General features: G+C 46.0%; 1 protein-coding gene across 5 annotated transcripts in view; it reads left to right on the forward strand.

The window, feature by feature from the left end:
- LOC135400248 (sodium- and chloride-dependent GABA transporter 1-like) overlaps positions 1-15,631 on the forward strand; it is a 38,184-nt gene extending 22,553 nt beyond the window's left edge. For all 5 annotated transcript variants that reach the window (XM_064632021.1, XM_064632023.1, XM_064632022.1 and 2 more), the window contains 11 exons: positions 1,975-2,106; positions 3,013-3,247; positions 4,612-4,744; positions 6,002-6,136; positions 6,773-6,876; positions 7,381-7,505; positions 7,883-8,127; positions 9,792-9,894; positions 11,687-11,787; positions 13,433-13,603; positions 14,605-15,631. In XM_064632021.1, coding sequence (XP_064488091.1) covers positions 1,975-2,106; positions 3,013-3,247; positions 4,612-4,744; positions 6,002-6,136; positions 6,773-6,876; positions 7,381-7,505; positions 7,883-8,127; positions 9,792-9,894; positions 11,687-11,787; positions 13,433-13,603; positions 14,605-14,739 — 1,619 coding nt within the window. In that variant the 3' untranslated portion in view covers positions 14,740-15,631. The remainder of the gene's footprint in view (positions 1-1,974; positions 2,107-3,012; positions 3,248-4,611; positions 4,745-6,001; positions 6,137-6,772; positions 6,877-7,380; positions 7,506-7,882; positions 8,128-9,791; positions 9,895-11,686; positions 11,788-13,432; positions 13,604-14,604) is intronic.
- Positions 15,632-23,772: the final 8,141 nt, after the last annotated feature.

Consider the following 23,772-nt stretch of genomic DNA (forward strand, 5'->3'; position numbering starts at 1 on the left):
CCGTTTTTAACCAATCATGGGGCAGAACTGACTGAAGCCCTGCATGTCGGTGTACATTCCATAAACAGAGCTTCACCGCATAGCACGCGCTTAGCCGACCATCATCCCGAGTGACAACGTTCTCTCCCTTGATTTGACGAAAACGCGGGGCGTACGCCATTTTTCGTGGCAATTATGAACTGCATAATGCCACACAAATGCTGTACGCCCCCCGTTTTTAGCAAATCAGAGGAAAGAACGGATATCACTCGGGATGATGGTTGTCAAGGAGCGTTCTATGTGGTGAAGTTCATTTTGACAGTGTACCTCGCGTTCTCTCGAGTCCACACTCTTAAAAATGAACTTCACCGCATAGCACGCTCCTAGCCAAGCATCATCACGAATGATATCGTTATCTGCCCTGATTTGTTGAAAACGGGAGGCGTACGCCTTTTTTGTGACACTTATGCTGTTCATAATTGTCATAAAAAAAGGTATATGCCTCCCGTTTTCAACGAATCAGAGCTGATACCGATATCATTCGAGATTATGGTTGGCTAGGAGCGTGCTATGCGGTGAAGTTCATTTCTAAGAGTGCAGGTCGAGCGCTGAAATTCCTTTCAGCCCAGCCTTTGCAGTGTGTGTCTCGTTGACGAATGGAAGGAGGACTGTAACCAGGTACTGGAAGGAAGGTTGTACCAGTCACGATACTGAAACGAACGCACCTTTTCTTTTGAAACTTGTGTGCAGCATACTCACTATGCTTTACTGGCTATGTACGTCCTGACCAAGCGATAACTCGTGTCATGATTTATTTTCACGAGCACCCCTCATTTTAGCGAGCTACATCATGCTTGTTCATCGTAATCCTATACAACCAGATATAGTGAGGCCGAACATGATTAAGAACGCGGAGGGGCAAGGACGACACACACACACGGAGGCCGTTCATATAGTGAGGCCGCTACACTCTAAAAATAGAATTTCGCGGCATAACAAGCTCCAGCCGGCATGGTTTGGAATTATGTTGTTCATGTTCATGTTCTCCTGAACATGGAAGGCACGTTCCTCTTTTCTTAATTTTTTTCTTTGCATGCATGTTAATAGTGACAGAAACGCGTACGCCAGGCCCTCTCCTCCAATCAAAAATGATAACGGTATTATTCTTACAGCGGTACTCCCTGGGCGCGTTCTATTTTTTAGTGTGGACTAACACGTGGTCATTACCGTAAGTACCACAAATAGGCATGGTGTTATTCCTCGTTACAAGGAATTGCGAAAATAACGCTTTCAAACCACTTTGCCCCCCCGCATAGTTAGCGCCATGTTATCTCCGAAGAATTGTTGACAATATTTAGGTACCTATTTTATAGAAATGGGTGGCGTCGCAGAAGTAAAGAACCTAGCAGTTCATAAGCCGACAAGGTACTATCGGTTAATGTGTAGCTAACCTGTACACATTTCTTAGCTGAGTATATTCACACAAACCATAGGAATATTTATTTATGAACTGCACGATACAAGTAACATCTTAACGGGTGCTTTCGACAGTTCTCGGGCATTCATTTCATGATGTATCATTGAAAGCAGGATGAGAAGCTTATTTAAAAAAACGCAAAGTCACACACGTTTGACATTGTGTGACACACATGATGCAATCGAAATCGCTGCTTCATCGTAAAAGTCGTTGCAACGGGCCCCCATTGCAAGGCTTCCTCTGTCTCTCTTATACTAACCTACTCATCGACTGCTTTCTTTCAGAAGCTATATGACGCGATCTGGGAGTCCATCCTTAGACCTCTCTGGCTATAGGCGCCAGTAGCTATTAGGAAAGAACAGTTTGTTACGTGTTTAACTTGCTGTTTGTACTTTTATGTTCATCTTGGGGACTTTACGAGCGATGTTCCAGCGATAATTTTATGTTATGCGAAAACTTGCGTGGCTGTCGTGCATAAGGGCATGACGAATCAATGTCCTCTTTGCAACTTCTTCCAGGAGCATTTCTGGTGCCCTTCTTCATCAGCATAGTACTGTGTGGCATTCCGCTGTTCGTGATGGAAGTGTCTATCGGGCAATATCTCAACACCGGCGGCATCGGCATCTGGAATCTTGTACCCATGTTCAAAGGTAATACAGTAAAGGGTTTTCGCTGCCTACTGCAACTTATCCTTCGAGCTAGACGTGTGCTGCCCACTGCCAACGGCCCCCTGCCGTATGCGACTTTTCTAATCTCAGGTTTTAGTATGGCAGGAATAGATTATTGCTGGGATGTAACGAAGGCAATGACATGCTAGTCGCATTTTATCACGGTCTGCTCAGGGGGATTTCCTATTCCGATCAACGGGGCTGATCAGCACTTGTTAGAGATCCCCCTAGAGATGTCTGTGTCAATGTGTGCATGGTCATGCACCTTGAATGTTGCAGTGGGTTTTTATTTTAATTTTCACTTTGCACCTCCGCACCCCCTCTACCTCAAGAAGTATTCGTATTTAAGATTATCGTAAGATTATCGTAAGGTTAAGACGAATATTTAAATTTCGAAATGCTAATACCAATCCCTGCATTGACAGCAGCAGTGACGCGTACATTTTCCGTTCGATTCCATTGTTGCCCTGCACTCTTAAAAATGAACTTCACCGCATAGCACGCTCCTAGCCAACCATAATCTCGAAAGATATCGTTATCTGCCCTGATTTGTTGAAAACGGGAGGCGTACGCCTTTTCTGTGACACTTATGCTGTTCATAATTGTCACAAAAAAGGCGTACGCCTCCCGTTTTAAGCAAATCACGGCAAATAACGGTATCATTAGAGATTATGGTTGGCTAGGAGCGTGCTATGCGGTGAAGTTCATTTTTAAGAGTGTGGGGGCTGTAAAGTCGCCTCGGCGACATTCCAAATTATTCGCGTCCAAATTATTAGTGGGAATGGAATTATTATTATTTTTATTACTTTATCACGACATTGGTAATGTGAACGTAACGGTAGTGATGTGACTGAACTTGTGCTTGTTCTTGTTCTTCTCCGTGCGCAGGCGTGGGATTCGCCTCAATGACGATGATCGGCCTAAGTAACATCTACTACATCGTGCTGATAGCCTACACCCTGTTCTACCTGGTGGCATCCTTCCACAGTCCCTTACCGTGGGAGCAATGCGGCAACGACTGGAACACTGATAAGTGCTTGGGGATCAGGGAGAACTTGTCCTCACTGGCGGCCCGGAACATGTCTGCCGACGACGCCGTCTCTTCCGTTAAGGAGTACTGGGAGTAAGTGGTTCCTCATCAATGGCTGGGATAGAATCCAGTCCACGTTTAGTTCTTCCGGAGCTCCGTCACAAAGGGACACGGATAGAGGGTTAGGCGCACACGATTGCTGCCGGAATTCACGAAAGATAGAAAAGAAAGACAGATTAGGGTTGCGACCTTTCGTAGTGAAAAATACCGGCTGAGGGAGAGGAGGTGGAATAGAGAGAAAGGGAAGTGGGTGAGGAGTGGAAGAGCACACACAGGAAACAGAGATAGAGAGAGAGCTCAAGATAATACGAGGAAACATATGTTCCTGTGTGTAATAATAATAATAATAATAATGAATAACTAAGGAAAGAACTAGTGACTGCGGAGTTGGGGCTATGCTCCAGATTTATTCAACCTGTAGTGGAATGTTGAAGGGAAAACCCCGCAAAAGCCCATATGAAAGGTCTTGAGTCACAAATACCGGCAAAAGGCTGGCGGTATCACCTTCCTACCGGCAACCGGCAGAGCGAGCAAATAACCGGCCGTGCCGGTATAATACCGGCCTGGTGGCAACCCTAAGACAGATAGGGAAGTCCTCGGAGGCATTCTTAAGAGATAAGGCAGGGAGCAATTGCGTCAGTGAATAAGGCTTAATTTATGCAAGAATTTGATCTTTTGAAACGCAGCCGCGTGGCGTAGTGGTTAGGATGATCTTAGGCGTGGTGGTTATAGGATGAGTGGTCAGGATGGCTGGAAGTGACACGCGTTCGAGTTCAGACACGGGTTATGCTGTCTGAGGTTTTCCCTGGATTTTCCGGCAGGCTTTCCAGGCGAGTTCCCCCTGAAGTCGGTCCAGGACACATACTACACCCCCCCGTCCCCCATTCCTTCTTGATGTCCTCTTTCCATCTGTCCACGTCTGTACGCCGCTCATAGCCACAGTTGCTTCGTGGCGCTAACACGGATTTTTAAAGCCATATTTTGAAAGAATACAGAAGAATGTATTGCTGTTGTCTGCCCTCCCCTTTTCTTCCTCCACCCCTTTTGAGTAGGAAAGCAAAATTCCGCTATAAATAAACTTTGTTGATTTTCCATTTCGAATATTATTCCTTTTTTTTCTTTTTTTTTATCCGGAAGAACTGAACATGAATCAGCACCGAGCATGAACAAGCTCGTGTCGGTGCGCCAGTAAAGGACAACGTCCGCTCAATAATAATTTCCACGAGTTGCTTCGCTTCGTATTCGTAGTTGTAGTGGCAGTATTGTACTAGTAGTATGGTGTTCGCTCCAGTTCTAGCTTGCCCATTCGCACTGCCCTACTGTAGGTAACCGACATCAGCATTCCCACATAAGCCAGTTATACGTTCCGTTAATAATTTTTTCTCCTTTCTCCGCAGGCACAACGTTCTCGATATCACCAATGGTTTGGAGGAGATGGGATCCCTTCGTCCCGAGTTGGCACTTTATCTGCTGCTCGCCTGGTTTCTCGTCTATATCGTCATTTGGAGGGGACTTCATCAAAGTGGAAAGGTAATTGGAGATCTACGCGTCCAACGGGTGTGGGAATATGTAAAAAAGTTAGGACTCGCTGATCTGCGTTCGTGAGTTGTTAGCTGTTGCACCGTACAGCACTAACATTGACATGACATCACACGGTTCACGACGAGAGGTCAGCCCTGTATTGGTGAAGAGATACTCAAGAGCTTTGATAGCCAAACGCTGTAACCTGTTATTTATCCAGACCCCCTACACCCCCAGCACCCCCAAATGTTTGACAGTACCCCTCTATCTTTTTACCTGATGATACGTTAAGCTGTTATGACGTAATTGTGACATTGACCCCCACCTCCCCAATTGTTTGCAACGCCCCCCGTGCTCGGGATTCTGGATAAACCACTGACTGTAACGAACGTGTACACGACTCCACGTCTCCACTCCACTCGCCACGCCTGCACTCGATATTCTCTAGTTCACGGATCCCTCGCCAAGAACGGCACGAACGATGGATCACGACGGACCAGTTTCGGTGTTCGCGCTGCGTCCATTTTCTTACAGACTGGAAGGGGAATCTAGCAGCAGGGTCGCGCACAGCAATCAATACTTTCAAGAAACGCAGAAGAAACAATAATGTAGTTTCAATTGTTGGGGGGGGGGGTATCGCTTTGATGAATGGCAAAGGGGACGAGGGTGCAGAAAAGGTCGAGAACCACCGCTCAAGTTCGTCGCTTCTGTGTTGTGTCGTTTAAGGCACCGTATTCTAGGCCCGCTCCTTTCCTCTATCTAGTTAGTTAGTGTTGTTTTGAATGCGTCACTAAGTTTCTTTCAAGCATTATTTCCTCCTTGACTCTCATATGGAATAATCTGCCGTCCCCAACTGGAGAGGTTTCTAATGAGCATCAATCTCGCAACGATTTGATTCTTTTGTAACTTAATTACTTTACGCTGTGCTTAGTGATGCACGCGTTGCATATTATTTTCACTGGTTGCTTTTTAAATTTTAATACGATCATTTTGTTATGTAGGTTTTTCTTCATTGTTTAGTTTGGTTATGCGAGAATGTTATGCTCAGTTGTCGCACACGACGGTGGTCACGGGCAGCAAGCGCACGGCACAGAATGGATGCACCAAAGTTGACCCTAGCCAAAAGCTGCCACAAAAGCCAGCTTCGGTGGCGCACGCAAGCGTCAACTTTGCGTGTTTCTAATGTACTATCAACGATTTTGGACGTGCTTCGTGACCGCGACTTTCGAATATCACTTAGTCATTCCTGATTTTGACTTTCAACAGATCATTTGGTGCACAGCTCTCTTCCCCTACGTGGTCCTGCTGATCCTGTTTGTCCGCGGTGTTACCTTGGAAGGGGCATCTGAAGGCCTTCTCTATTACCTTCGTCCGGACTGGAGCAAGCTCAACGATCCCAGGGTGACTACCTCAGACCTATTCGTGCGGTTTCTTGTAGGAGCGTTACGTTTTGTCACGCTTGCTCAACCGGCTAGAGACCTTCAAGTATTCTGTAAAGACGAATGGCTTTCCCTATTATATCGGCTCTTTAGACTTCAACAGACCGCCTCCTGCAACATGTGGCGAGGTTCGCGATATTGCAATCTCCTTCGCCGTAACCCTTATGCAACGATTATGTGTGAATTCCAAGCACACATAAACTTTGCCACTGACAGCTGGCCGTTGTCGCCTATCCTGTGCCGACTGCAGGACCTGTGAGATGCCCCAACGTTACCCCCTTCCCCGACTGCAGGCTTTTTCTTGCGCAACGCAATGAACCCGTGCCTAAGCAACGGACAGTTCCTGCCACTGTGCGCCACGCCAGACACAAACGTCGACACAAAGTTTTCCGCTTCGTAACGCTTCGTGGACGAACAAGTCACGAATGATGCATATTGGATGGCACTTGTGACGCCCGCATGTATGTGAACAGTCAAGCCTATATCGCTTGTGGCTCACGCATACGCCCGTAGGCATCTGTACGTAGGAACGCGGTAGTGTGAAACGGGGACGTATAAATATCTCGACAGTGGTAGCATGATATCGTTTCAACCGCAGGTTTGGATCGCGGCTGGAACCCAGGTGTTGTTTTCCTACGGAATCGGTATTGGTGCCAACGTCGCCCTTGGCAGCTACAACAAGTACAACCACAACTTCTACAAGTAAGCACACATTACATAATTCATTTTCAGCGACGGCGGATACCGTGCTGATGCGGATGCTGTCGATTCTACCGCGCGCACGTCTAGTCAACGGCGCAGGAAGCCTATAGAGCGGATGAATACTCAATCGGAAATGAGAGCTTTCTCCACTACCTCACGGCATAAGCTCCAACAAAGTCACGCGCTTCCTGATTTTTTGGGCGTTTTCTTTCTTCTCTGTTTCTCTTTCTTTTAACTTAAATTGCATAGCGTAAAATACTGCTCAGCGAAAATTATTTCCATGGTCGCTCCAATTGACTGCGTGAATAATTCAGCAGGCTTTCGAGCTCTGCTTTAAACTCGGGCCGTTGTTGGTTGCGTACGTTTATACTATGCAGTGAATAAATTGAAAAGCCGTGCTAAAATCCGACAGTAAAGAAAAAAATCAACAAGAAAAACTGCACAAATATTTTTTTTTTCATATTTGAGCAACACAAGTCCAGTAATTCAGAAATACACTTTCAGGGATTCTCTCATCGTGTGTGCTATCTGCAGCGGCACCAGTCTCTTTGCCGGTTTCGTTATTTTCTCCGTCCTTGGTCACATGGCACATATTCAGAACAAGGATGTTTCTGAGGTAGCCAGATCAGGTAACGTAACATATATCTACCTAACTTGTCCTAGCCTAACCTAAAGTGACCCAACCTATTACAAGATTACCTAAAGTCATCAACTCAAAACGAGCCAAGAAAAGAATAAAACGGTCTGGAACATAGTAAGCACGTTGCCATTCTGAAAATGTGTGAACAATGCTGGAACAATTCTGGATCAGCGTCAGATAAGTTCAATTTTATAAAGAGATCGGCTCGATATGTGTGTTCAGAATATTGCAAGTATCTTACAGATGCAATGCTCCCTAGTATCTAACCACCAATGTTGTGCAGTAAAAAGCCCTTCACGATACCTCTTTCAACTTCTTGAAACTCACATTATTTTTCTTTCTTTTTCTTTTTCTCACAACGTCTAGGTCCAGGCTTGGCGTTCCTGGCCTACCCGGAAGTGGTGGTACAGCTTCCGTTCGCCCCTGTCTGGGCAGTGCTGTTCTTCCTCATGCTTTTAGTATTGGGTATCGACAGCCAGTTCTGCACGGTCGAAGCACTAGTCACAGGTCTCGTCGATGAGTTCGCTTCCGTCCTGCGTCCTTACCGGCGTCTCTTCACTCTGGGCATTGTCATGGTCCAATTTCTACTTGGACTCCCACTAGTCACTCAGGTAACTGTCGCCTCCTCTCTTGAGACACCTTAACCTATTGCGTCAAATTTAGCATGTTTAAAGGGACTATGAAATTTCCCGAACCCCCATACTTTTTTTCGATGGAAACTGTTCTTCCCGCAGAGAAACTAATATGCCACAAATTTTTCCGGACGAAATCGCTCCACTCTGCGAGGAGCGCGCGCTGGAAATGTCTCTTCCGCGTTCCTCCTCTCCCGCGCATATTTCCCTGCCGATGGTGTAACTGTACGGACCGCTCTTCGGTTCCCCGTTACGTCACCGGTGTTGCACAATGGCAAGTAATGCCGCGAGCTCGCGCTGTGGCTGCCGCCACTGCCGAAATCTGCCGATCGCGCGAAAGCTGCTGTCATGGAGATTTCCACTCCCAATGAACGCATACGCGGGATCCTACGGCGCATGTTCCTGGCGGGATTCCTCGGCTCGGCAACACGTCACGATGACGTGTTGCTGAGCCGGCCGTGGTCGCGTCAAGTTACCCGTTGTGTCTCCGCTCGGCAGCTCGTCACGGCGCGGCGCCAGCTGTCCTCCCTTCGCCGCTCCGTTTAAATTCGCTCCCGAGAAATCCGCTCGCGCGACGAAAGTAAAATTTCGGTTCTAGACTCAGAAAAATGTCTTCTTTCGAACGAAACGAAGAAAAAAATCGTTTCATAGTCCCTTTAATGCGGAATGCGTTCTCACGAAAGCGCCAACTCGGAATTGTTCTGACATCGTGTAAGCCTTTGCTCTCTGCTTGCTCAGAAAAACACGGAACATTCAGGTACCGAACGTCCTTTGAACTCGGATCCTTGGGTTACCAAGTTAAAGGCCTTAACGCAGTGCTGTGGACAGGATCGAGTAACTGTGGCACCCAGCAGGCCTGAAGCGTGTTTGCGCACTTGGAGGAGCACCACATGAATACAGTTAGCGACTCTGGTGCAAGCCTTAAGTCTTGTTCACATTTGCGGTTGGGGTTGAGGTTGGGCGCAAGGGTCCTACACGAGCCGAACATGATGAGTTGACTCAACTTCAACTTTTTCGGCGCAAGCGTTGCAAGGGGAAGCCAAATGCCCAATAAGATTCAAAGAAACAGGCCATGCACACTGTTACACCGTGAAATCGGACAGCTTAGAGTCACTAAATAGCTTATTTAGTGACTCTAGGACAGCTATAGCTTCATTCATCATGGGGCGCCGAAACAGTATGTGCTCACACAACGGGAACACAACGGGAAAACACGATTATGTGAACTTGTGCTACGGTTGCGTCAGCCTGTTTCTGAACGAAACTAACATAAAGCAAGCCACTACACAGACGCGACAGTGCGAACCAGGCATTCCCTTGTGTCACGTACTTCAGCTAGCATCAACTAGCGGTACGTGTAAGGCGTGCAGGCGCGGGGATCTGGCAATGCACCACACAAGAGTGACTAGGACACGAACAACGACAGTAAAGACAGCACTTAATTTCAGCGTAACGCCATGTGTGACACAACCACGGTGTACAGCATAATTTCGCAGCTATAGCATTGGGAAACCAGAGAATGTTTTTGCATGCGAGTAGTCTTTGTCCATGTCTTTTCTCGTTTCTTATGCTTCCATTTCCTTGGTCACCAAGACCACGGTATCACCTCTCATTTATTCTAACGTAGCTTCACTTTCCAATAGGGAGGCATGTACATCTTCCAGCTGATGGACTTTTTCTCCGCAAGCGGCGTCTCCTTGCTTACTGTCGTGTTCTTCGAAATCGTTGGCTTTGCTTGGATATATGGTAAGTGTTGGTACAATTTGTTTCAGAAACATTGTTCCTGCTTCGATTGGCAGACCCCATGGTTGCACAGAGTCCTACACATGGTAGCTGTGTCACACATGTGTGTTCCTTCCCCTCGTCTAGATGGTGAACTTCTTTCTCACTAAAGGGATCTTAATATCAATTTTTCACAAAATATGCTCGTGACGTCAACCAGCACGGCCTTATTCAGAGAGTCTGTAGAGAGGAGATATAGTATAGTGAATAGTGTAGAGTATTGAGCGAGTAGCCTATGTATCGGGTCGCTGCTAAGATCTCGCTTCGCACTTGTGTGAACTGAACTGTGCAGCGGTAGGACGCCGTTCATTATTTTGCACGGTCGTTCCCGCTAGACAGCTTAATGAACCGAAAATGGTTTCCAGCAATCGTAAAGGTCACTTCCTCGCTCATTTAAGGAAATCGTTATCTGTCCCAGCTATGCATACTCTCACAGCGAGTGCCTCTGGTGTAGATGCCACGAGGAGAAATCATAAATATAATGCGCAAGTAGACTTGAGGTTACTTTGCAACGAACACTATAAAACGAAAACTGATGGCTGCCTGGTGGTGTTTGTACAGCCCTTCATTAATAAACCTTAGTGGAAGATGAAATGCCAGTGTTTCGGACATGCAGCATGTCCGCCGTCCATGTGGAATAACTCATTTCTTTATTTTTTCTTTGTTTTTTCTGATTTAACGTAGATATGAACCCTACACATTATTCAGCTAAAACTATTCAGCAGTGATGGCCAGTAGTTAACTACATGTAGTTAAACTACTAGTTAAACTACCTGATTGTAGTTAAAAAGTAGTTATCAACTACTTGCAGAAATATAGTGGCAACTACTAGTTAAACTACTATTTTAAGTAGTTAACTACAGTAGTTAGGTTACTGAAGGCGCCAATTACTTCCGATTTTGCCGCAAGCGTTACGGCACGATTGTGCTTCCGACTTTTACCTTGAGCTACTTGTTTGATCAGAACGGAGGTGCAGAGAAAGTGTGTCGTGCATGTGTACTAAATCTTCACTCTAAATGCTTGTCAAGTGAAGCCTCATTTGATTTGCTGTGAAATAATTCTGCAACTTAGTTTATCGCATAGGCACAGAAAGAATCCAGCCGCAAGCTTTGTATTTGACGATCGTAGCAATGGCTTGAGCCAGAGTTTATTAGTGCTTGTGATTCATATTTAGATGTCCAAGAACAATACAAGGGATTGGTGTTGGTGGACAACGTTAAGTAGTTATAGATGTAGTTAAACTACATTGCAGTAGTTAAAAAAGTAGTTTTAACTACTCCCCCAAAAAGTAGTTGAACTACTAGTTAAACTACTCAATCACAAAGTAGTTAGTAGTTATAGTTAAACTACTGTAGATGTAGTTAGTGGCCATCACTGCTATTCAGAGTTAAAAACAAATCTTCTACGCACTAAAAGGTCTGAGGCAAAACAGCATTCAGAATATCTCCTGACTTAGCTGAGTTCTATATATCAGCTGACTAACAGAAGACGAGGGCCGTACGGCAATTTTGTAGGACGTGTGCACATGTCATCGCTACAGAAAAGGTTTATATATCCCCAGGCGACATTGGATATTAGGCGTCCAATCAGTTACATCCAGCAGACGACCCATATGGCGTACTGTGCACTAATACGTTTCTCCGCCTGCTATTTGTACCAACAAAGACCGAGAGAAGTGGGCCAGATATTGTTATACGTGGGTACCGTTCAGAATTGCTATTGAGGTATATGTAACGAAGTATATATCTTTGACCAGGTGCCAAGAGAATCTACACCAACATCAAGGACATGGTTGGATTCACTCCAAACAAGTACTTCTTTTTCTGTTGGCTGTTCGCTGCTCCTTGCATGATTGTAGTAAGTCTCTTTTGATACGTGCGTCTCTAGCCAGTATCCCTCCCTGCCCTTCAGCAAATGCAATTAAAAATAAACTGCAGTCGCGTTGTAGGTCGCATAAGACCTCGGGCAACCCATGCAAACTTTGGATTGAGCTGGACTGAATAGCATTGGATTGGATGCAATCCAATCTAGTGCTAGTCAATCCCGTCCAATCCAAAGTTTGCACGGGTTGACCAATGTCTTATGCGACCCACGACTACTACTACTACTATTCTAGCTCACCGTGACACTAATACACGGCCTACTACTACAGATATGGACCTGGACATACACAATGTTCCCAGCCCCGGGGTAGTGGTTCCGCCGGTGACCACTTCGCGAAGGACTTGGCGCTAGTTTGCACTGTTATATCACCACGTGATTTGCCGAAACCACGACGACATGCAGGACGAATGGCGAGGATTGCGCGTGCATAGCAAGCAGTAGACCATACAACAGATGCGGAATGCGACATCTGTGTTTTTAGGCTTCCAAACGTCCACACCTTCACCATATTTCTCTATTATGCACACACTCAGTATTATATTTAATCAGATTTTAAGTACATTTTAATTGAATCGTTTGGAACGTGTCTCTTGTGCTGTGCAAGAGGCTGTGTTTTCTGCCACCATGCAGACGACACAATCACAGGGTCGACCGCACGTCGACGCAGGATGCGTTTCATGTGAAGTAGATCGTACTGCACATTCAAAATATGATGAAACAGTCAGAAAGTGTCCGCTTTTATTAATGAAGCATTGCATCTCACAGGGTGTGGTCGAATATGGAACTCATATGTTGAAGGCGTTCCAAGGCCTTGGAGGCTGCATGTAGTTCATGATACATACACGCATGCAGAGTGAAGAAAGAATATTTACATAGTTTATCTACGTGCCGCGAGTTCACGAGATACAAATCCTTGAAAAACCATGTGCGTCGAGCTCTGAAGCTTAAACAACGAGTGCCTCGGCTGGTTCCCTCAATTGGTTCTTCTAAGCAGGTTAACTCTCCCGCCTCACTGGGGCATGCGTGCCGTGTTGTCACAGTCAGATCAGTTTCTGTTCTGGCGCTGGCATGTTTTCATGTGCCCATTGCCCGCTTCGTGGGTTCACATCGTGCAGACAACTGTAGTTGACATTTATCGAGGAACTCGTGTCCAAGTCTCACTCCCCTACGGATTAAATCTCGTGTCTTCAGGCCCTTGCGCAATTGATGCCGATAATAATTTAGTCTGGAGATGTTAGGGTGCATAGTCCGCAATGCGTCTGGCAACACTGCTTCCCCTAGGTCGATTTCTGCACCCTCACCACGGTTGCTGGTAGGCTTCCAGCGTTGAGCGAAGAGCGGACATGGTCGCGCTGCTGCTATAGGATACAGACGCCAACTCTCGATGTGCGTCACTCACTCTTGGAGAGTCCGAAACTATGCAGTTCTGCGGGTTGTATCGAAGATTCATGAAAGCACGTGATGTCATTGATGATACTTTTATTTTGTGAACTGAGTCTCTGAGCGAAGTTTATTTATAATAAGAAATTGTGTGCACATACATGGATGTCATTTTTATTGATATCGTGTCTGCCAAACAACGAAAGCTGGTCTAAAAGCGTTTCATACGTTTCTGCAGGGCATGCTCGCCTTCTATATCGCCCGGCCGGAGCCCGTTACCTATTCCGACCATTACGTGTACCCCTGGTGGGGTGAGATGATGGGCTGGGGCATGGCGATGGTCTCCATTATTTGGATTCCCGTCTATGCCATCTTTTTCCTATGGAACAGTTCTGGATCGATGCTCGAGGTAAGATCGTGGGTTCATTGTTCACCAAGAATGCTCTCAAGGATAAGTTCAAAGTCAGCAATCAGAAGACAGAACTGTATGATTCTACGTACGTGTTGGTCATGAGCGTTTTGTGCGGTGAAGTTCTGTTTTTAGAGTGTAGAGTAAAGAAGATGCTCTCCCTCTTGCGCTACGTAGACGTGAGGTAGCGATGTCGTCCGCTTCAATGAATCGCGGGCCATTTCAAGCACAGAGTTCCGGTAGCTATACCAATGACTGACCATACTGCTGAACGCGGCTTGTCTCGCTGTAATTGCCGCTGCCGGTTGGGGTTGGCGGACTCATGGCTGACTCGGCTGGGCATGACACCCACTTCATCCCCAAGCCTTACCTATACTGTGAGACAGAAAGAGCACCCTCATCATCACGATAGTCATCAAGGAGGAGGAGGAGGAGTGTCGTTGGGAGGAACCCGAGAGGTCTGCCTGCCTGATTAGGCGGCATGTTTCTCTGGAAGGGAAGGGTGGTGGAGGGGAGGAGAGGAAAGGGTGAAGTGGAAGACCGAGCGGAATCCGCTCGGGGGGGTAGGATAGCTGCGTCCATGGGCCGACTTCAGGGGAACTGTGCCGGCATACGCCTATTACACATCTGAGGGAAACCCAGGAAAAACCCCAGACGGCACAGCCGGCCCGCGGATTCGAACCGCGGACCAACATCTCCAGGACGCGCGCATTCGAGCTCCTAAGAACGAATATCTTTCTCTCGTAAAGTACGTCTTGTAACATCTACCTACTACTCTCATTATTTCACACTTAAATAGATGTATGTGTATTGTCGACGTTTTATTTAGTCTGTATGTGTATACGTAAATGTATCTATATGCCTTATCTAGATGTATATATATATATAGCGCTGGGCGCGTACTGGATTTTTAAAGTGCCGAACATTAACTACAAGGTACTGCCTCGTTCTTTCAACGCAACGTGAATGCCTGACGTGCCCCTCATATTTTCCCTTTTCAGCGTATCAAGAAAGGTGTCACGCCCCAGGTGGTGCCCAGAAAGGTCCAGGAAGGCACACCGACCTCGGACGAGAGCCTGACCCTCGACCCCCCAGCTAACTCTGCGCGTGTCCTCATACAGTCTGAGAAGTCCTGATTGGAGCACCCGTCTGACCCGGTAGCCACTCGCAGGAGGAAGTCCAAAGTAATGTCACCTCATTCCCAGTGCCAAACTACGAGGAGCAACAGGGCAATCGTTTCACCCAGGGTGGAACAGCGCTTGCACCGTGGCCTGATGTTTGCTACTGACACCCTCACTGCGCCCGTGGCTCGTCTCTGTCAGATACGAAATCGAGATGTACGACATTGAGCATTTTATGGCGCAGTGTGCGCTTTAGAGGTGCACCCGAAGTTAATTTCAATCCAATGGTCACTGCTATCTTATCAAATCTGAGGGCTCAATTCCGACGACATCAAAGTAACGCATGGACGGACTATATTCAATTCGAACGTCGAAAATATGAACATAGAAGTTCTGCATTTCAAAGAGCGCTTGTCACGGCGACTTTGTGCTCAAAAAGAAAAGAAAGTATAACAATGCTTTTAATGAAGAGACTCCCCCTACTTGTGGCGTGAGTACAATATATTTTTCTTTCACACATCCCACAGAACGGCGGCATTGTCATTGCCAGGTTACTTTTGGCATCTCAAGTCTATCAGTATCGCGTGGTCTACACTGAAAGGCCCAGAACTATAGATGCTAGGGTGGGTGATGGTGACGTGATCTCACAGTTTTCTCCAGCGCTCAGAAGTCAAAACCGCATTAATTGGTGGAGAGAAGGGTAAACTCTCGCACTTCCCTCCACCCAAGACTACTCACTTCTTTTCTATTGGCTTGTAAAGGAAGAGGCGTTAAAGAGACGTCCTTTGTCTTCTCACGCTTGCTGCGTCGTCGAGCATGCGTTAAAGGAGCACTGAAACGCCACATAGGATCGCTGGGGATCCTGCTTAAAATTGAGCGAGCCGCCGATGAGGAGCGCAAATATGCCAAATATGAAAGATGAAAGATGAGAGTCACTGAAAAGGTTAGCCAGCTGTAGGGATCGAACCCACATCTTCTGGATTGCCGGTCCAGGGCTCTACCAATTGAGCTAAGCTAACACGCCTCTCCAATATTACGCCGCCAAATATTTTCGTCCAGCAATGTCTTGCCACCTAATAAAGTCGTCCCGAAAAATTAGGCATGTGCAGGGCGCCGTGACTTCGGAACCTGCGACCCGACCTGCTGCCATGACGCAAGGAGTTCACTGTGACGTAGCAGCAGCGTTGCAGACAGCCGTAAGCTCTCATTTGCCGCTGCAAAGGCGTCTGCAACGGTCACGGCACACTCCTGTCGGATCCCGCTGCGTCATGGGGGTGACTTCAACCTCACTCGTTCTCTTACGGGATCTCCGAAAGAGTAGAAGTGGTTCTAGAGGAGCCATGGTTCTTGTGTAAGACCGCATGTTATTCGTCGTGGAACGCGCCGCAGCCGAAAATGAAGAAGAGAAATAATCGAGGCATTTTCACTGCTCCTTGAACGCCTCGCGCGCTCTATTTTCAGTAGAAACGACTAAGCCCGGAAACATACACCCCTACATGTACATATTTTACACCGGGCTTTAAAGAACAACCTATGTGGTGCTCAATGAAGTAAGACTTTCATTGCGGGAAAGACCGAAATTTTGTATGCACATTTATATACTTTGACACTCGAACCAGCGTAATAACATTACAATGTGTAACGTTACCAGTGTAACAACATAATGTATTGTGAAAGAGATAGTTAGCTGCACGAACAAAATCAACAAAATACCACAACTCAAAATAGTTCCTCATCTGCGTTAAAGTGTACAAATGTGTGGAAAGTTCTACTATTCGAGACTAACATCTCAATTTTTTCTTTTAAAAATCAATCAAGCAATCAATCTACTATTCTTGCACCTTTTGCAGCTCTTGGCTGTAAATGGCGACGTCAGAGGCGATCAGAGATATACTTGATGCTGATCGTGCAGTGTGTGCAGCAAGAGGGATCAAAGATCCTTTGGGACGATAGGCGCACATAACATTGCAATGTTAAGTTGCCCAAGTTATTTCGTGCAGCGGCGCTCCGTTGGCTATCCAAGGAAAGTGTAATTAGGTCAGTTACTCGGGTAATTAGATAATTACGTTAATAAAATATTCTGAACCGGAAAGGCATGTGCAGGAAGCAATGTAGGAGGAACTCTAAAACGTTTACCATATAACGCAGAATTATGCCATATCAGTCCTGATGCGAAGGGGGGTCCTATACCCGAATATTTACATTAGTTAATTTAAAGAAGAAAGAGCATGATATCATTTGCAATTAGATGATGATGATGATTGAAAGAAAAAAATGAAAAAGGAGCATGCTCCTAGTCCACTCTAATTGCAAATACAGCCCTGAACCGGTAATCCATTTGCAATTAGAGTGGACTAGGAGCATGCTCCTTTTTTGGGAATGCCGTAAAATCGAGTTATTTACACACTGTTAATGAAAGCCAACCGCCACACCGAATGATATCGGTCTCTTTTTATTTGCTGCAAATTGTGTCGACCGCCCCTTTTTGGACTAATCTGCAGTTTGCATTAGTTGTCCTAAAACGGCGTCCACTTTCTGTTTTCAACCAATCAAGAGGGAGAACGATACCATGACTGAATGACGGTTGACTGCTATGCGGTCTCTATGCTAACAGTGTATTTTATCGCTATGTCGGTTGCCACAACTCGTCCTTTGCAGACATAAACATATCCTTTCTTTCCTCGTTTTTTTTCCGATAACTCGTATAGCGATCACCCAAAGGGCATCATCAACTTGACTTAACTCATGTTCGGCATGATGAGAACCCTGCCCCATCCTTTTGCAACGTTCGGCCATCTTACATTCCCGAATACTACATTCACAAGTCTGGCCACAGTTATACGTGGCTTCTGTGATAAGAAACCTGCGCATGGATGGGATGGAGGAATTTTCACTGGCAGGCAATCAAATTTTCTCTCGTTACTCCGAGATGCAGGTGTCTTCCGAACATGCTCGGCACATTGTCCCAACTTTGCGGGAGGTCAAACATTTTGACGAATGTTCTTTATCAGCTGTGACCATAAAGTAGCTTCATTGCCCTTAGTCGGTTAAACAAGGTCTCTGTGAATGGAATGATAAAAGAGAGAAGGGTGCATTGTCAAACGTAGCAACTTCGTTTAAATTACGCAGAATGTTATGTGCATTCCGGGGTCCCGCAGTTGGTTACGAAGAGCGAGGAAGAAGCCCCGTGCCGTACAGAGACAAATGTTACATTCGCATTCTGAAGCACTGCCCTGCACTCTTAAAAATGAACTTCACCGCATAGCACGCTCCTAGCCAACCGTCATCTCGAATGATATCGTTATCTGGCATGATTTGTTGAAAACGGGAGGCGTACGCCTTTTCTGTGACAATTATGACCGGCATAAGTGTCACAAAAAAGGCGTACGCCTCTCTTTTCCATCAAATCAGGGCAGACGACGATATCATTTGAGATTATGGTTTGGCTAAGAGCGTGCTATGCGGTGAAGTTCATTTTTAAGAGTGTGTGTCGTGTTTGGAGGAAAGAAAAAGGGGAAGGCGTCCTGAGGTTGTATTCGAGTCCAGAAAAAAAAAAAAGTGGGGTAAGTGACGTATGCGTGAGGGACAAGTTCAGCTTGTCTGGAGCTTTTACACATGCCACTTTGATGGGTATTTTGAGACGCTACAGACACATCCTTCGAGGAATTGCGGAATTGAAACTGTCAAACGGTGACTCGTAGCAGTAACGACGACGCTATAGAGTCACTAAATAAGCTACGCTTCAGGGTATCGACACTGAGTTCAACGAGCGAGCATGCGCCATCTTGTTTCCGCGCCGCGCTACCCACGCGCACGCGCACTGCGCGCGTTAGCGCACGATGCCATCTATCGTGCGCGGGTGGAATGTTCCTTTCGTTTCCAAGCAGCAGTTGACGGCCTTGAGCTCACCGTGACATCCTCGGGACGCTCTGGTCGACAACACATGGATTATCGCGCAACAATCATACACACTTCTCTATCCCAGCGCGAGCATTATGTTAGCTGTCCTTGATCCTCAACTGAGGATAATGCCGGTCTGGTGCGGAAACAAGATGGCGCTCCTGCTCACGACCTACTAGATTATAACGACCATGTCACAATCAGCAAACCCAATGAGGTGCCTGTCCGCACGATCCGCCAGGGGCGCTACTGACGCGCCCTGGCAGACTGGCGCACGATTGGACGATGGAAATTTGAATTCTGAACTCGCAGAAGCGTATGTACGACAACCGTAGCAGACGACAGCGACAGCTCCTATGAAAACGCGTAGAATGATGATAATAGTCAACCTCAGAATTAAACATCTGTGGAAGTCCACAGCTTGTACAGAAATACTAAGGTAAGCTGAAGTACAAAGTATTGTAGAAGTTGAGGAAGCAATAACAAGGACGATCAGAAGCGCCACCGCTGCCTTCCAAAAATGCAGCGCATGGGAGGGGTGCGCCTGACATGGTCGTTATAATCTAGTAGGTCGTGCTCCTGCTCTCCCATTGACCTCAGTGTCGCTACTCTGAAGCGAAGCTTATTTAGTGACTCTAGACGACGCCATATGGCTGGCACCTAATGTCGGCTCTACTTTTAGGTGAAATCAGACGCCTTCCTTCACTCCTTCCTCCAGCTTGCATAATCACAAAAAGCACACACGAAAATGTCTGTGTTGTTTTGGCGTATTGCTTCACTTCATTTCACATCTCGTATTATGATTGTTTGTCGTCAATCGAATCTTGTGCTCCTCTTAATTTTGTTCAAATACTCGAACTCTCAATGCAATAATTTTACGAGTGTTTGGGGATTATTTTAGGTTAGGAAATCTTCATTATTACCGTTCTGCACCGCACTAAGTGAACGGGAGGTCTAGGGAATGATTCTGTAACAATTGTGATGGTAGTGTTCAGTAGGAAAGCGGCTATGGTAACCGCTGTGGATACATACTCGATGTGTAAAACACATTTGGTTTCTATCAAGTGCACCGCGGGACAATACAAAAATGTGTGACAATGAAATCACGTTATGTTGTTGCGTTTAATGTGTCGAATCCCGGCCTCCTCTAGGTGCTACTCACATATGTATGTTTCTCCCCTATCTAATCTAATCGCACGCACTCTGGCTGCGATTTGTAGTATCCCCTACACTGCGACGATGAGTGTAAATATGTGTAGCAAATACAGTGTTTTTATATGTGTACCATACTATATCGCTAATAATATACACTTATAGAGGATCTCGTTTAAACTTGTACATAACTCTGTCGACTGGTATAAATTAAAATTACCTCGCATTCAGAAAGATTCCTAGCCGCAAAGTACAAAAATTATCAATGCAGTCTATACGAGAACGTATATTTGACCCTATCTCGATATGCAGCGCTCGTTGTGGTTATTTGCATAAAGCTAGATTCGTTCTATGCCATGCGTGTACCGGTGAAGCTCATCATGTGTTCACGTTTCAACCTGTCACAGGGAATGTGATGTATTTCTTTGAAGGTATGGCGTCGGAGAGTGTCGCATGTATTTTAAAGGACTTTAGCACGTGGTTTCATATGTCCAATATAAAGTTTCACGCGAACGATTATTGGGGATTGTACACTGCTTCGCTGCAAAGCAAAAAAAATTAACGTGGATGCCTGTATTCGAATGCTTATTGTTTTTCTGCTAAACTCGAAAAACTGAATTTCACTATGTAGCACGCTCAAGGTCTGGGGGGGGGGGATATATTTATTAGACGAAAGGGGAAAAAAACGGGGGAAAGTTCAGCCAAACGAGACGTCGGCTTGCTATTCCAGAAATAAATAAAGAAAGAAAGAAAGAAAGAAAATTAAGAAATAATAAATAAATAGAAAGAAAAGACTGACAGACTGATCCGTTAGCACTTCTGAATTGAGGAGAGCGCCTCTCTGCCACCACTGACATCGGTGCAAGACGTCCCAAAAAGGCGTACGCTGAACATATAAGGGAACGCTTTTGCTCGGATTCGTAGTTCGAGAAGAAGGCGTTGTTTTGCCGACTTCTTTGGTTCTGAGGAGTCTCGTTTTTCGAGCGCGACTATTGGTCAACAAGTGTGATGATTATCAGATGATAAGAACAGAACAAAACAAAAAGAAATCAAAAAGAGTCGTGAAGCAAAAGTATCTCTTATATGCAAGCGACACTTTTCCCCGCAAAAATGAAAACGGCTGCGTTCACATGTTTCCATCATCTCCACGTGAGCGTTGTAGGCCGACATATCGATAACCAGCTCGAGTTTGTGAAGGTCGATGATCGAATGAAACCCCACAATGTTGGCGAATTGTTTCCCACGAGGTCACGTGACATTTCCCTTTGCACCCCCCTCCCCCCCCCCAATTCCGTAGCCCAGTCTTACGTCTTCTCAAAGTGCGCACACGCAAGCAATAACCAAAGTTTTAACTCAAGTCGCTACAAACTAATGCAGCACTCACTATTTATTGCTGTAGGAAAATATATTAGCACTCTAGTATATCTTTTGCTTAGTTATGCTGTCATACCTCCACATAGCACCGAAAAAAAAAAATACGCGGCACTAAATTGATGAACGAGGTGAGTGCCCAGCTCAACAGCAAGGTGAAGCGGATGATTTGAAAAGTTGTCCCACGCGGACAGCCTAAGAACGTTTGAGTTGCCGATCCGGGATCGAACAGTATGGGATCGTCATTCCATTGTCGAATCATTTTTATATAGCACCCCCCTCCCCCTATTTGTTTTCCGTTTGCGAGCCCTTTAAGCCATAGTGGTCGTTCTCCCACATTAAACGAGATCGTTTCATGTTCTACATTTGTGAAGCATTCCATAGTTCACGTGACACCTATAGAATGTACCTTTCGTCTGTGTGCGCGTTTTTCTCGCTTTGTACTCGCTTTCAGCTAAATTATTCACGCGAATTTCTTCATTGCATACTCGAATCGGTCACGACTCGTAACCACGTGTCGGATTGCTTCGTAAAAAAAAAAAAAAACTTTCGAAGTTTACTCTGTACATATGAACGATTTGTATACATATATATATGTGTGTGTGTGTGTGTTTGTATGTGTAATAACGTATGTGACGACAGCTGTACATATGTAAATATCGACGTGGTTTTTGTACCGTGGTAGGGACAGTGCCTTGGTAGGAAGCAGAAAGTATTTTGCTACAGGTCGGTTGCACTGTGTTGCAACGCCCCCTGTGCGCGACAGTGTTTGTCGCACAGAAGTTACATGTAGTTGCCAAGACATGTACCTACGCACTTCGTGTAGCTTTTGAGAAAAACTGGAAATAAAAGTGAATAACCGTGCGTTTCCTTCGTCTGTTTATATTGCATGTCATGTACTCATACTACGCACGTTTGAAATGGCACCCCTTCCCCAATTTGGGTCGTGCCGCAAAAATTGGGTTCAGACAACGCCATCTACACTCTTAGAAATGAACTTCACCGCATAGCACGCTCCTAGCCAACCATTATCTCGAATGATATCGTTATCTGCCCTAGATTTGTTGAAAACGGAAGGGGTACTCCTTTTTTGTGACGCTTATGAGCATAAGTATCACAAAAAGGCGTACGTCTCCCGGTTTCACCAAATCAGGGCGGATAATGATATCATTCGAGATGATGGTTGGCTAGGAGCGTGCTATGCGGAGAAGTTCGTTTTTAAGAGTGTACGCTCTTAAAAAAAGAACTTCACCGCATAGCACACTCCTAGCCAACCATCATCCCGAATGACATCGTTCTCGCCCCTGATTTGTTGCAAAACGGGAGGCGTACGCCTTTTTTGCGACACTTATACAGTACATAATTGTCACAAAAAGGCGTACGCCCCCATTTTCAACAAATCAGGGCAGGTAACGATATCATTCGAGATGTTGGTTGGCTAGGAGCGTGCTATGCGGCGCAGTTCCCCTAGAAGTCGGCCCAGGACGCACATTTCTCCAGGGCGTCAGTCGTGACGTTGCCCACATACGTGAGGCCGACAAGGCAAGTCCTTTCACCATCACCACCACCACCATCGTTCCATCGTTTTTAAGAGTGTAGATAAAGGAAAAGACTATGTCGTTCATGGCTGAAAACAATCAAGAACAAGACAGAGAACCAAGCCGGAAAAAAAAAACGGCCTAACGAAAACCAACAGGTAAAAATAAAATCTCTCTGCTGATGCAATCATTGAACTGCCAGGAAAATGCGGTGATAATTCTAAATTGTGCGTAATGGTTCATAGATAATAATAATAATAAGAGTAATAGTTTAGTTATGACTTTCGTGAATGGGAGGAAATATGGGTCAGAGGTAGTAGCAGAACCAGTGTCGTATCCCCCCCCCCCCCCCAAACATCGGCTTATACATTGGATTTCCCTCTCCCCCACTACGCGCTCCGACAAAAAGAACCCCCCCACACACACACACACACACATGCAGGTTCAGGGTCAGCCCCTGAGCACAACTGCAATGATTTATGATGAATGCTAGCGATGATAACGCGCTGTGGGGTATGAAGAAACAAGATCCACTGATCCGAATTAGACGAGAACTTTTTTTATTTAAGCCGACCTTGTTAGTTTCGGATTTGTTGTGTGCACGGGTTTAGCATGTGCATATAGTAACTGTTGACTGTAGTATGTGCATATAGTAACAGAGAGAGATACTCTTCCCCCGGGGGAAGAGTATCGCAATCGCTTTCCCCGTGCCGCCGCCTTCCTCATTCGCCGAGGCGCGTCACGTGGTGCGTTTTCCTCCTCTTTGCTTCCAACCTCTCGCCGGGTCTACGGGGGAACGCAATAGCTGGGACGCATGTGCGCGTACGTTCGTGTACCGCTCTTGGTTTTTTGTACGTGAAATGGATCTCAGAGAGCTGAGGAACTACGAACAACCATGTCTGGACGTTGTGCTGCAACAGGACAGAGGCAGGCAAACCATTTTTCTGCATAATGCAAAAACCCCGAGACTAGGGAACACGAAGGGACAGACACAACACGAAGTCTCATACAGAGACTTCTCTAGAGACTTCTCTAGTGTCTGAGACTTCGTGTTGTGTCTGTCCCTTCGTGTTCCCTAGTCTCGGGG

Source organism: Ornithodoros turicata, chromosome 7 (assembly GCF_037126465.1).
Source record: "Ornithodoros turicata isolate Travis chromosome 7, ASM3712646v1, whole genome shotgun sequence".
NCBI lineage: Eukaryota > Metazoa > Arthropoda > Arachnida > Ixodida > Argasidae > Ornithodoros > Ornithodoros turicata.